The sequence below is a fragment of the Perissodus microlepis genome, chromosome 18, assembly GCF_051167445.1.
Source record: "Perissodus microlepis isolate ML-2025 ecotype Zambia chromosome 18, ASM5116744v1, whole genome shotgun sequence".
Classification (NCBI taxonomy): domain Eukaryota; kingdom Metazoa; phylum Chordata; class Actinopteri; order Cichliformes; family Cichlidae; genus Perissodus; species Perissodus microlepis.
Window position 1 is genome coordinate 10,496,326 of NC_140478.1, and position 13,591 is coordinate 10,509,916.

The 13,591-nt window shown below is 43.7% G+C and overlaps 2 protein-coding genes across 3 annotated transcripts; one reads left to right on the forward strand and one right to left on the reverse strand.

The window, feature by feature from the left end:
• Nucleotides 1-569: 569 nt before the first annotated feature.
• LOC146367298 (protein crumbs homolog 1-like) lies at nucleotides 570-8,727 on the forward strand. The gene is made up of 8 exons (XM_084913207.1): nucleotides 570-735; nucleotides 986-1,957; nucleotides 3,096-3,646; nucleotides 3,777-3,942; nucleotides 5,662-6,571; nucleotides 6,656-6,697; nucleotides 6,808-6,930; nucleotides 7,063-8,727. The coding sequence occupies exons 1-8, from the start codon at nucleotides 687-689 to the stop codon at nucleotides 7,313-7,315; spliced, it is 3,066 nt and encodes a 1,021-aa protein (XP_084769333.1). The 5' UTR covers nucleotides 570-686; the 3' UTR covers nucleotides 7,316-8,727.
• A 153-nt stretch (nucleotides 8,728-8,880) lies between these two features.
• LOC146367299 (sentrin-specific protease 5-like) lies at nucleotides 8,881-12,255 on the reverse strand. Of its 2 annotated transcripts, XM_084913208.1 has the most exons (10): nucleotides 11,681-12,150; nucleotides 11,366-11,578; nucleotides 11,183-11,288; nucleotides 10,960-11,107; nucleotides 10,800-10,847; nucleotides 9,801-9,878; nucleotides 9,473-9,610; nucleotides 9,317-9,400; nucleotides 9,179-9,229; nucleotides 8,881-9,095 (listed from the first exon to the last, which is right to left on the reverse strand). In XM_084913208.1, exons 1-10 carry the CDS (start codon nucleotides 12,045-12,047, stop codon nucleotides 8,979-8,981), a joined length of 1,350 nt encoding a protein of 449 aa, XP_084769334.1. In that variant the 5' UTR covers nucleotides 12,048-12,150; the 3' UTR covers nucleotides 8,881-8,978. The 2 variants fall into 2 exon arrangements, with proteins under 2 accessions (XP_084769334.1, XP_084769335.1); XM_084913209.1 differs by having other exon boundaries at nucleotides 11,366-12,255.
• Between the last annotated feature and the right edge of the window lie 1,336 nt (nucleotides 12,256-13,591).

Consider the following 13,591-nt stretch of genomic DNA (forward strand, 5'->3'; position numbering starts at 1 on the left):
GCCTGAGCCAGACCAATGGTAAAATAAGCAACACAAACAGAGCATCAAGCCCATTAGTTGTACCAGAGACCAAAGTGAATGCTCTTAGAGTTAAATGAATTGCGGTTACGTCAGAGGCATTTAAATGACAAAGATGCTTCCCAGATTAGAAACACTGGCCTCAGTTTGCCTCATTCAAAGACTGGAGCCTTGATCCAGCCCACTGCAGCCAAACTGCACTCAACCTGCAGTGCATATGTGTGTGCACGTGCACACATCCATTTGCGTTAGTGTCCATGTTTCAGGACATGTGCATAAAAGTGAATGGAAGGACTGTTTACCTCTACATAAACTTAATTCTCAAACTGAATTTCAGTTGTGCCCAAACTCTGGCACCTCTGGCATCGCCATCCCTTACATAAGAGGACATTAGAGTTCTGTCCAGGGAACATGCTTGAAGTTGTTCAGATTAGCCTCTTGGGTGCACCCCTCCCTTCCCCAACACGTTTAACGTGTAAGACATTGTAAGTGCATTAGCTTAATCCCTCCTATCTGGCGTGCAGCGATCCATGCATTTCAGTGAACGCACACAAACAGTGAGGACAGGCAGTGAAGATGGAGGTGCACATGCAAGTATTTTCACCTGTGTTTGATCCAAAATAACAAACCTGCCAAATATTGAACAGTTTGTAGGATTGTAAGGGACAATGTTGAGATTCAGCGTGTATTTGTGCATGCTGTGGTTGCTTTTTGCAGGTAAATATAATTTGTGTGTTGTTGTCAGAGGTCAATATTAGAGTCATTAGTATGTTTTTCTGCTCTCATTCTCACCTCGTCATTGGCATATTTGGAAATACTGGCTGAAGTGAAGTGTACTGAAGTTTGTACAGCTGATTTTTTTTTTGTATGTTTAAAATTAATTCATTTGTGTAGACGCCTTACGTGCCTCTCTGTTTACACAAATATATGTATAAAAAGTTATAATGAACTATAATCTGCTCTCTAGACACCGTCTCCAGCGAGGATATCAGTGGATGTGAACAGCAGCCATGCCAAAACGGTGGTGTATGTGAGAGCCACAATGGAGGATTCAGATGCCTTTGCTCCTCTCAGAGCCAAAACGGGCAGCTGTATGGTGGACAGAATTGCACAGTTGCACTTACAGGCTGTAATGAGAACCAGTGTGAGAATGGAGGAGTGTGTTCTCCCTTATTTGTGAACGATCACCACAGTTACACATGCATCTGCCCTGCTGGCTTCACGAGCCCTAAATGCCAGACTCCCACTGTTTTCTCATTTGAGTCCAGAGGCTATATGTACATACAGACGCCGCTCCTAGACCAAGAAGCTCCTCTTAACGTCACCTTCAGCTTCAGGACGGAACAACCGGTTGGCACCCTCTTACAACGCAGGGTGGACGATCTGCTCTTCAGCATCGAGCTGATGCACGGGCATCTCTGCCTCCTCAGCCTGAGAGGCCAAGGCTCCAGCACATTGGTTCAAGAGCTTCCAGGATATTTGTCTGACAGCAAGTGGCACACAGCGGAAGCATCTCTGGGTGGCGTGGTCAGTCTCATCAGGCTGCTATGCACTGAAGGAAGCTGCACCAGAGAGTCCAATGCTGAAGTCCAGCTGCTTGAACAGGCCTCCTCTCTCCCTGAGCCAGGAGCAGTTCGTCACAGCCTCTTCATTGGAGCAATCAGTGGGAACTGGACACTGGGCAGGGCAGTGGAGGAAGCAGACTACCCTCCTGCTTTTCTGGGCTGCTTCAGAGATGTGTTTGTAGACTCACGGCTGTTATTGCCGGTTATAGCGCCAGAAGGTTCACGCATCCAGGCGAACATCACTGTGGGGTGCAGCGACAAAGACAAGTGTGACGACAGCCCGTGTCACAACCGAGGCCGCTGTGTTAGCCAAGGCTGGAGGGGTTACCTTTGTGAGTGCCACAGGCCATATGAGGGAAACAACTGTGCAGAGGGTAAGACTTACATATACATTAACATCATTGCAAGCTGTGTAAATTTTTAAATTAGATTCTCAAGTAAACTCAAATTGCTTGTTAGTTCCCAGTTTTTCCTTGTTTGTCCCTGCCTACTGTTCAGGGCTTCTCCTGTGTTTGTTTCCTTACCTGCAACATTAAATACTGCATAAAGTCATGGCATTAAAAAGCTCTGCATCCAGTGTTTTGTTGACCTGTCTCTCCATCCCAGCCTCCTCCCTACATAGTCTTTTTATTTCTTTAGGTACAGAACCTCAAAAAACAAATTTTCTTTCCCACAATGAAACACAGCAATGGAGGTCCTCTTTAACAAATGGCTGTTTCAGTCTGAGGTTATAACTTTTAAAAATATGTAGGTTTTGTGAGCAAAAGCCTTTTTTGGCCTTGTGCAACTTTTGGTTTAATAGATGTGGTGCGATTTCCATTGAACCACATCCATTAGCGCTAACCTGATCTCTGTTAGGTAAAATTTCTGAATCATGAATAACATTTAATTTAGCTGATGACAAATTATTGGAGATACCCTTTAAATATAGGTGCACTGGTTCAAGTTCAAGCTCAGCCTGAGTCGTCTTGCTGCTCAAGTGTCAGTGGTGAGCTGTGAAGAGAAGCACCCTGCAGGATAAAATTAGTCGGCAGACGTTAAAGGAGCTTACGGAGCTGGTAGAAATAGCAGACTGTCAAGTGAAACAGCCATGCTTTTAGAACATACACCTGCATCGAGGATTAAAAAAACGTGGTATTCAGTAATTGACCGGGAATGCCTTCAGTTTGCCAGATCAGGGAGTCTTATGGACTTGTGTCTTCTTTGGTTGCCAAACTGAGGAGCTCCTCCTTGTAATGACCTGCGAGCCTTCTTCATTGTAAAAACCTTTTACTGAAACAATAACTCATTTAGTCCCCATAACACTGACAACTGTACAATAATCATGGCATTGTTTTGCTTAAAAATGAGATTAGAGACTATTTGGTGTTAGATAAGACGATACATCTTTTTATCACTTACATAAAGACTGGAGATGCTGCACATTTTTGATTTTACTGGGATTGTACATGTAAGACTTTACTGCTCCTGTTAAGTAAATTATGAATTTCTCTCTTTCTCGTGCTTATACAGAGTACATCACAGCCAGGTTTGGAAACAAAGACCTCGAGAGCTATGCTGTGTTCTCATTGGATGATGACCCAGGTGATACTGTGATCATATCCATGTTCATCCGCACCAGACAGTCCAGTGGTCTGCTCCTTATCATGACTAACAGCACAAGCCAGTACCTCCGCCTGTGGCTGGAAGCGGGTATGATCAAAGTTCAGGTCAACAACTTTGAGACCCTGGTCGGTCGGGCTGTGATCAATGACGGCCATTTCCACCTGGTGACTCTGAAACTGGAAGGAGTGGTAGCCACCTTGTTCCAGTCAGCCCAAAGTCAGGGCTCTATGCCCATCAGGCTCATCCAGGTCCATCCAACGGATATGGTTTATGTCGGGGGGCTACCAGACTCAAGGGCCTCGGCTTCTTTTGGCAGGTACTTCAAGGGTTGCATCCAGGATCTGAGGATTAACAACAAAAGACTGCAGTTCTATCCAATATCAACTCTGGTAGAATCGTACAACCTGGAACAACTCATCAGCGTTGCAGAAGGATGCAGCAGCGACAACGCCTGTGCTGTGAGTTATGGCAGTGCTGCCATATCGATAACGCTGTTGTGCATGAGCTGCTACCCCTTGCGAACCTGGTGTCTGCACTGACACTGAAAGAGTGCTTTTTAATTAATTGATACTGTCTTCTCTGCATTAGGTGAACCCCTGTCTTAACGGGGGAGTGTGTTACTCCATGTGGGATGATTTCATTTGCAACTGCCCCCCCAACACTGCAGGGCGGCGCTGTGAGGAGGTGAAATGGTGCGAGCTGTCTCCCTGCCCAGCTGCTGCAATGTGTCAGCCCCTCTCTCAGGGTTTTGAATGTAAGTAACCTGATAACAGGTTCCAGTCATGCATAATGCCTGTCCTGAAAGTACATCATCAGGGAGGAATAAAGACTCTTTAAGAATTCATTTCCCATTCATGGCACATGCAAGCATTTGGAAGAATTTACAAGTAATGTGCAAGCCCCTCAGATAGCATATAACTGACATCCACTGAAGACATTATCAGCACTGCACGTCCCTTTAGGGGACTCAGTGGTGCACACACAGTTTTAATTACAGCACTGTTGATTACAGCAGGGAACACAGTAGAGGCAGGGATCCTGCATGGGATTCCTCTAAGGCGTGGTAATCCCTGGTCAGATTAACTCTGCTGCCACATGGCTGTGGTAGTTTATGATGACATGTCTTCCTGGAACAGTCACATGTTCACAGAGGGGAGGGGAAAAACAGCTTTTTAAACAGTTTTTCAGCTAATTTGCTGTTTAAATAAAAACAAACGGTAAGGACAGTGGGGTTATTTCACACTGGATGTTTTTGGAATTATGTTTTCGTTGAAGTTATTAAGGCTCAGTCAGAATAAAGTGGAATCATCTCCTTCTGTACGCCAGTACAAATCAGTTTCCGCTGAGGCAGAGTTGGTATGTTTGTATTTGCTATGCTGCCAGGCTACTGTCAAGTGTGGTTGAACTTACAGAGTCCTAAAAAAAGAGATTAGCTTAATTAAACTCTAACCTTGTGACTACACTAGAAACTTCCCGCTCACAGTGTGCACTTTGTAAAAGCAGACCAGACTGTTTTTTTATTAAACATGAGCAGTATGCAGTTCTTAAAGAAACTGGTTTAACGCTTTATAATACAGCGTGCAACTTAGCATGTAATTCCCCTGTAATTTAATGGAATGTCAGTGGTTTTTTTATTTGATATTACAATGTAATTATAATAACCTACACATTCATAAAGGTAGGAATACTAGAATAATGCTTTTAGAGGACGCAAAGAAATAATTATTGTAAATAAATTAAATAAGTCTGTAAGTAATTTTTAATAATTAGTAAGTAACTTTACATAGTGCCACAATTCTGGGTATTTTACAGGAAAGGAGATAAGTCATACTCTAAGTAATTGCTGCTCTAAGTGCTGCATAATTTCTTGGTAATTTGACAGTAAAACCAATAACATGTCCCAATCTTACATTGTAAGTAGACTGTAGTTTTAAGGGTATTTTATGGAGTGGATTAGCCTTGACTAACCTCAAGGTACTTTGCAGGGTATGAGACACTCCTTTTGAGAGATGTGAACAGTGATTTTGAAAGAAAGAAAATTAAATTAGACTTTATTCCATCATGAAAAGCTCACACAGGCCTGCAAATTTAGATGGCATTTATTTTTGTTCGGCATTTGTAAGGGAGAAAAGTTCTTCTCACATCTACATTGGATAACTGAAAAGGAAAAAGGACAATCGAGTAATACAAAATCTACCGTGTACATGTGTTTAAAAAAAAGGAAATTGGGAAAAGATTAATTTGCTCTATAATATGGCCCACGCCCCAAAAATTAGAGCATATTTACAATGGGTTGTGTCAAACTTTCAGCCACCGGGAGGACTAAGAGCAATGTGGTGTTAGGTTACTCTTCAAGACCTAAAAACACGAGTCTTTAATGTTCAGGAGGGACTGTAGTCTGTATGGGTGTGATGCTTTGAGACTGCAACAAGATCCCTGAGTAGTAAGCTGCTCCTCCATGTCTCTGCTACAGGCTTGTCTAATGTGACATTTCGGCTTGGAAGCAGCATTCCACAGTACCGGAGCAATGGAAAGATTAAGCGCAGCCTGACCAGTGTCTCCCTCAGCTTCCGCTCAAGACGGCTTGCTGCCACATTACTGCATGCACACAAGGACTCAAACTACCTGACGGTCTCTCTCCTGAACTCTCATGTGGTCATGGATCTCCAGGTTGGGGGTGACAAGGACAACGTGTCTATTCAAAGCCAGACTCAGTTCAGTGATGGAAAGTGGCACACTGTGAAGCTCAACTTGGAAACCCAGGCATCGACCTCCAGTTGGATCATGGTCGTGGATGGAGGAAAGGAGGCCATTAGCATGCCCAAAACAGCTGTGGGTGACCTGGAGTTTCTCAGCAAGGAAGCGGACATCTTCCTGGGTGGTCTAAGCCTGAATGCTGGAGTGGATCTGTCTGGCTGTCTGGGTCCTGTCGAGATTGGGGGGCTTCTTCTCCCTTTCCACCCCGATACAGAGCTGAACCTGCCCAGACCTCAGGAGGAGCAGTTTTTGAGGATAAACAGCAATGCTCCTCTGCTGTACGGCTGCTGGGGAGCCAGTGTTTGCACACCTAACCCTTGCAGGAACGAGGGTATCTGCAAGGACCTGTTTGACCTGCATCAGTGCACATGTTCCTCCGAGTGGACGGGCCACCTGTGTCAAGACGCGACAGACCCCTGCATCTCCGGGCCCTGTCTCTACGGCAACTGTGTCAGCCTACCTGGAGGGTATAAGTGTGCGTGTGAGCAGGGGTACAGCGGCGAGCAATGTGAGGTAGAAGTCGATATGTGTGAAAAAAGCAATTGCAGCCACGGCGCCACGTGCCTCAAAGGCTTCCAGACGTACTCCTGTCTATGCCCTCAAAATATGACTGGCCAGTACTGCGAGTGAGTTCCTCAAGAGTTGATTTCAATGTCACCAAAGATAGCAATGTCACCAGTTGTGCTGATTTGCAAACTTCTCTATTACAGCGAGAAACTCCCTGAAATCCCATGGTACATCGAGACCAATCCGTAAGTGCTTTTACATCAAATTCAACACACTTCACTTAACCAAGTAAACAACAAATCAACCATTTCTGAATTAAACAGTGTTGAATTTCTCTCTTCTGATGTTTGCCCAGACTTCCTCAGTTGCCTGTGTCTACATGCACGGGTACACGGTGGAACTACAGCTGCTTTAATGGAGGACACTGCTCCGAGGCTGATGATGCTTGTTACTGCCTGCCTGGCTTCGCGGGACAATGGTATGACATGCATAATGATAGTTAATTTGCACGCAACTTACCAACCACCACATGTGATTTTAAAAGTCCATGTCAGTGCAGCTACTGCCCCCAAGTGGCCAAAAACAGAACTTTTTTAAATTTTCCTTTCAGGTGTGAGAAGGACGTGGATGAATGTGCCTCTGACCCGTGTATGAACGGAGGTTTCTGTGTCAACTACGTGAACAGTTTTGAGTGCGTGTGCGACATGAATTACTCGGGGATTCACTGCCAAATAGACGTCAGCGACTTCTACTTGTACCTCTTCCTGGGCCTGTGGCAGAACCTCTTCCAGCTCGTGTCCTACCTCGTGATTCGTCTCGACGACGAGCCAGAAATTGAGTGGGGGTTTCAGATCAACGATTAGACCCTCTTTATGATGAATAAAATCAGACCTAGCTCAATGTGAAGGGTTAATCAGTAACAACAGCACATCTACTGGAGGAGATCTGCAACATCTTTGGGCTGTATGAATCAGTTTTATCTCTTCCTGTGGGAACATACATGTCCACAGACATTGTGAGCAAATATATCTACCTACATAGTCTCCGTGGTAAGGGGAAACTGTTCTCCTTTGTGGCCTCTTGTGATTTAGGTTGATAAACCAGGTGTATCTGCATTAATCTACATAATACTTGCAGTATTTAAGTGGTCCGTGTTGCAGATACACAGCTCTTGGTTTCAGTGTGCACTCGTAAACATGAGACTTTTATGAATGTTTGAATTTTTTATGAAGACAATTTTTTTAAATCTCAGCTTTACAACGAGCTGCTAACGAGGAACAGTGGCTGTTAATATACGTTATGTATTCGTGTAATGTACTGACAGGGTCAGCAATAGAGATGTGTCTGTTGTGAACAGATTTATTTGGTTATCTGATATTGAACAATACATACTCCATCGTGTTTTTGACAGTGTGTGAATCTGGTTCTAATACTGAAAACTACACTTTAGAGAGCTCTTTGTGTGCCTTAAATATCCACTTTTTGATCTGTGTGAGAGCTTTTCTCTCACTGGGGTTTTGTAACTGTTCCTCGCATAGTTATAATCAAGTGGATTCACAAATATTTATGTAACGTAATATAAAATAAGTTGTCCTGCATACAGTATCTGATCTTGAAAGGGAACCCATTATGCTTTTCCTTCATTTCTCAAACATAGCATCTACAATTGTGGATGTTCATGTTAAACATGGATAGAGACTGAGCTGGTGAGGTCAGCAAATGCAAACATGTGAGTTAAACACTCACTCTTATGTAATTTTTTTTTCTACTTTTGGCACTGTGTGATGTGATATGCCTAATATGGCCATCAGGCACAACTGAGGGGCTGCAAAAGGTCCAATATGTGATAAAAAAAAAAAAAAAAAAAGGATCATACTGAAATATGAATCATGCAAACCTACTCTGAGAGTCCAAGGAAAAAAACATGTAGATGGAAATGAGCATTAAAGGTCTCTTTTAGGAGAAACAAATATAAATAAATGTGAAATGTTTGGAAAATGACAGTTTTTATTTAAATCCTTTGTATACATATTGCTCATCTGAAACAGGCACATTCAAGAAAACACTACTTCAATTCAGTCATCTGCTGATAACAGGTCAAATCTGATGCTAACAATGGTGCCAATAAGATTCACAGAAACATAGTAGCTGCCAAACGGACACAGGACAGGACAGACTCCGTATGGCTCCAGGTAAGTCCACTCTTCTTCTCCTCTCAAAGACATGCTTGATTAAATACTGATCATATGCAGTAGTTACATAAATGGATGAAAATGTAACCTGACGAGTGAATTATATTTCGCAGCAGGGATCGTATTTTCACATTATATACATAATGTAAGGCCGCTGTGGAGCTGCTACCACAATCACACCCTACACGATGTTGTCTGTGAAGGTTCTCAGTCATCCTTGGACCAGGTCATCGTAGTCCAAGGAGCTTGGAAAGAAAAGCATCTGGACTTCTTTAAGTAGCTTATTATGTTATTTTTATACCAAAACACATCCATCCAACAAGTTAATGACTCATCAGTCCTGTTCATGGAGCTTACAGTCGCAGAGCTCTTTGTAGATCCTCTTTCGTATCTTTGGTATGTCTTTTTGTGAGAAGTGGAGGGGTCTTGTCAGAGCAAGGCATCTAGAATACTGTAAAAGAGCAATATCATGTAGTGAGCAAGCAACAGAAACAAATCTGAAACGATCATGCACGTGAACAAAGTCGCACCTACCTCCAGAACAAAAACTCCGCAGTCGTTCTCGTTGGTCTGCTGCGGGACTTTCTGCGAGGAGCAGCAGGGGGAGACAGCACATCGTGTCAGTGAGAGCGAGCGTTCAAACAGGTAACAGTTTAAACCAGGACGACGTACCTCATTGAACGCCACCGTCCAACCACTTTCAAAAGCAGTTTTCTTCTTTTCTTTTGCTTCGGTCATTAAGTATTTCAGGATGTTCTGTTGAGAGGAAAACGTTTAGAAAGAAGTATTTTGTCAAAGTAACTGCGTGTACGTGAAGTGTGTAATTACCCTTCCAACTTTCTGGAGCCCGTTCCCTTGAGAGTCATAAAGGCAGATTTTCTTTTGGACGATGTCGGCAGTCACCAAACACCAGTGAACCTCCAGATGGATAGGCACCAAAAGAAGGCTCTTAGAAAACAAATCCACCTGGACGAGACACACGAGATCACAGCCACCCATCCCACCCACTCTTTAGTTCTTTAGAGAGACTTTTTTCATACTTTTCATTGCATAGAAATAAAAGTTATATTAGTTGTTTTTGCTTCTGGGAGAAACATGGCAATAGAAAGCTGCATGACTAACAAGGGTATCACATCATTTCCATCTAACAGCTCACCTGCTTCGTCCATCGCTTAACACCATCATATCCTTTGGTCATCAGCTGCCGGTGGAAGAAACTGTTGAGAAAATGGACCTAAAAGCAAAGACAAACAGAAATCATCAGTTTATAACAATTAAAAATACGTAGATTTAAAAGTTCTAGGATCAAACATCGCTTTCAAGTAATAGGATAAATATTGGAACGATATCTACAGTATTGTCTCATATTGGGGTACCAGTACTCCTAGCGGTAGTCCACAGCACTACATGGGCTACTAGCAAGGAACCTGGGGCCTACTGCACCAGCATAAGGTCTAACTGTAGGTCTGTGGATTTCATCTCCATATCTAACAGCACTCAACGCAGCACTGGCTAACAAGCTGAGCCATGTTTGACGCTCAGAGGCTATTCGTCACCAGAGCATCACTGACCGACTGCCTAACCAATCATCCTGGCTGATGCTGCAGAGAGTATCACGTTTGGATGATATCTTCAGACTCAGGTCTGCTACACAAGTTCAGTGAATCTGCTCTCATGTGTGAAAAGCGAAGGGTGCCAGTGGTCGACTTGCCCGTTCTGGTGATCTGTGTCACCGAAAGCCAGTCGAGCTGCACGAAGATCATCTGTGAGCTCCAACTAAAGGGCATTAGGTTCTCATGCCACCCTCATAGAGAGCAGCTGGAAGTCATTTTGTGGGGCTCCTCCTTGTACAGAGGAGCAGAAACTGTTCCTGAAACTGGCTTGATGCCCTCTCCAGCTCCCCTCCTCCTCCATGCCTGCCAGCCCGGCAGGGTGACAGCAATACTCTGTCAGCCTTTTACAGCGGAGGGGTAAAAAGCATTTTAAACAGTCTGGAGTAAATAAACTGACCTCATTAAATAATATAGAACTACATACAGCCTTATAGTCCCTTTATTGAAAAACTCCGGTAGGTGAAATCTTTCCTCCCTTAGCGTTCCAATGCAAGAAAAATTCCAGCATTTTTAGAGCTTCATTTAGAGCTTTGTTTAATTACCTTGTGATGGGAAGACTCCATGATCAGTTCCCCGTACATGTTCATAACCTTCAACAGAAACAACAAATGCGTACATACACCCGTTACATTGATCTTAAACATTCACACTCCAGTGAATCCAGTAAAGCATGGCGTGTTTGGTGTTATAGATGATGCTAACCTGGTCGTTGAGCCAGTTCTGATCTGCCAGCGTCAACAAATCGTCCAGAGTCAACGTGTGTTTCTTGTAGACCACCTGAAAAGACGGGACGGGCTTCTGGAGGATCGCAGCGCGGTATCTGGTAACCTCAGAGAGGACTGTGTTTTTCCTGAACAGACACAAACAGGCAACACTCAGAAAACTCCCACTTACTCTTTACCACAACAACAGAATTCTGATTTACCTGTCACTTAAACCAGTGTAAAACTTCCCCTTGAGATGCCTCAAGACGTCGTTCTTACGTAATGGGATTAAGCTTCCATATTTCATGTAGAAGTCATCAAGAAACTCTGGAGAAACACAGAAATTCTGTCTTAACAAACGGCCCAAAGAAGAAAGTTGCACCAAAAGTTAACGATGCACATACCGTGGATGTCCTTCGTCAGTGCGTTCAGGCTGACATCAGTGTGAAGGGATACTGTTTTTTTACTACTGATTGTCTCATCAGTATCTGTGACTTTACTCTGGTCCTGGCCTGGAGTACCAGCAGTCTGTGCTGATGGGCTGCCAACCTCGAGTCTTTGTGCAGGAGTTGTTCCTGGTACCCTGCTCTGTGTGACGTCTTCACATGTGTTACTGTCTGCATTTAATGAAGATTGGATACTGTGACAGTGTCTTAAAGGCTCTCTAATTTCACTAATGTGTACCAAAGTTTCTCCTGTAATGGTTTCACCATCAGCACCTGCAGCAGGATCTGTGTTCACACCCTGGTACTGTCTTTTAAGGGGATCCTCTGAACCTCCAGTATCACATCCAAGAGCTGACACAAGGACTGATGTTTTTGCTGCATTCAGCGCGTGGTACGCTTTCCTTTTATTTTTTTGTGTCTTTATACTGAGGCCGGGGCCCGAGCCAAAGCGTTTTTTAGCTCTAAATATCCCAAAGTGGCACTTCTCTCTCCACTTCCTCCACATCCAAAGCTGTAGTTTACAGTACAAGCGCCTCTTGGCTCGCCTGGACATGTGAGAGACCCCATTGATTAAAGAAATGGATCCCTTCCTCCTCTTCAAGTATTTCGCTTTGCTTCGCTGGCTCTGTGCTCGGTGCATTTGGCAGAGAGTGAAGAACGCCTTCCAGAGAGCCAAGTGTGAGCGAGACGGCTCAAATGTAGCAGCATTTAGCAACAAACCAACACACGGAGCTACATGGTTTCCGGGCCATGATCCAGCCGCTGCTAGCTGAGACAATTTCACCTTGAAGTGGAAAGGTGAAGTAACATGAGGTCTGAAGAATTCACAATTTGACACGATCCTCACAGCTTACTTAGGGGTCCCTGTCCTGGCTTTGGTTTCACAGTCTGACCATCTGCTGCGACACAGAACAAAAGTTTGATTACACATGAGCCTCACTTTGATGAAAAAGGATTTCATAAATAGATCTGATCCTACGGTGAACCGATCAGTGGCTGAAGGCTGGTAAATTCTTCTCAGGTATAATCGTGCTTATGGACTAATTACTTACTGCTTCTTTTACCAAGGCAAATGATCTGAACAGGTCTTCCATCACAGTTGTTGCTTTTGCACTTGCATCAGCTCTTTATACTGAGAAGGAGGCCTTTTTCAGAAGTTGTCTGAGAGTTACAGACCTACCTGCAGGTGTGCGTGTGCAGCACATGTCCCCACATAGAAAGACACACATTTTTATTTTTGCAAGCAATATTATTTTGTTACCTCCAGGCTGTCAGAGCGGGTACAGGTCGCTGTTTTGCCCGCCTTGAATTGCTTTCTTCCAGACACGTGTTTCCAATCACAGACCCTTGCTAAAAAAAAAAAAAAGCCGGCGATGTTTAAAGACACCCAACAATTGGCTGCAACAAACGAGCAGCTAGCCACACACTCACGTAGCCTCGCAGTTTCCCCCTCGTTTGGCTCAATGAAACCTCGAAGCGGAGAAAGCTCTCAGCGGACACGTCCTGTCTGTGTGTGCGTTCACATAAATCAGAGCGTTTTTTATCCAGAACACGGCGTTTGGAGCTAAAACTCTTTAGCTTACTTAGCATTCAGGTTAGCCGATGCAAGATTGGATCACGCAGACGGACGCAACGTGAGCGACGTCTTGCTGTGATTGGTTGTTAGACTTCGACTTCATCCAATCCGTTGACCGTTAACAGTCACATGTAGTCATGTGCCCCTCTCATCCTGACCAATCAAAACACGATCTTCTTCTTTAGACGTCCGTTTAGTTACATTAAAGTGTGTCACTGCCCCCTGCAGGCCCTCTCTGTGCGTCAGGGATTTTATTTTCTAGAAATTTTATAGAAACAAGTGTTACAACAAATCTTGATAACCCGGGTAAATATACCGTATCTTCAACTTCAACTTATACATCCCTTTACTTTGCAAAATAAGACCACAATAAGTTCTTCTTTCTAGTTTCCATTACTCTCAACACCCTTACCTCTTATGGTTTTTCATCCATCATCCATTTCTGTTTTGTCTTTAAAGTTGATCTTGCAATATCATTAAAACGCCAATCAAAGAAATCATGTCTCATTAAGAAATACAAAGCTACAGAAACATCAGAATAAAAAATGTCTTGTTTGCCTTCCAACCTTCTGCAGTCATTGACTATTAAACAATTCCAGAATCCACAA

Coding starts and splice junctions, on each gene's coding strand:
- LOC146367298 (XM_084913207.1), top strand. CDS start 687: ATGTTGAGATTCAGCGTGTATTTGTGCATGCTGTGGTTGCTTTTTGCA. Junction 3,647..3,776: donor GCAGCGACAACGCCTGTGCT/GTGAGTTATGGC, acceptor TCTCTGCATTAG/GTGAACCCCTGTCTTAACGG. Junction 6,698..6,807: donor TGGTACATCGAGACCAATCC/GTAAGTGCTTTT, acceptor ATGTTTGCCCAG/ACTTCCTCAGTTGCCTGTGT.
- LOC146367299 (XM_084913209.1), bottom strand. CDS start 12,047: ATGCACCGAGCACAGAGCCAGCGAAGCAAAGCGAAATACTTGAAGAGG. Junction 11,108..11,182: donor TACACTGGTTTAAGTGACAG/GTAAATCAGAAT, acceptor GTGTCTGTTCAG/GAAAAACACAGTCCTCTCTG. Junction 9,230..9,316: donor GGACGGTGGCGTTCAATGAG/GTACGTCGTCCT, acceptor TGCTCCTCGCAG/AAAGTCCCGCAGCAGACCAA.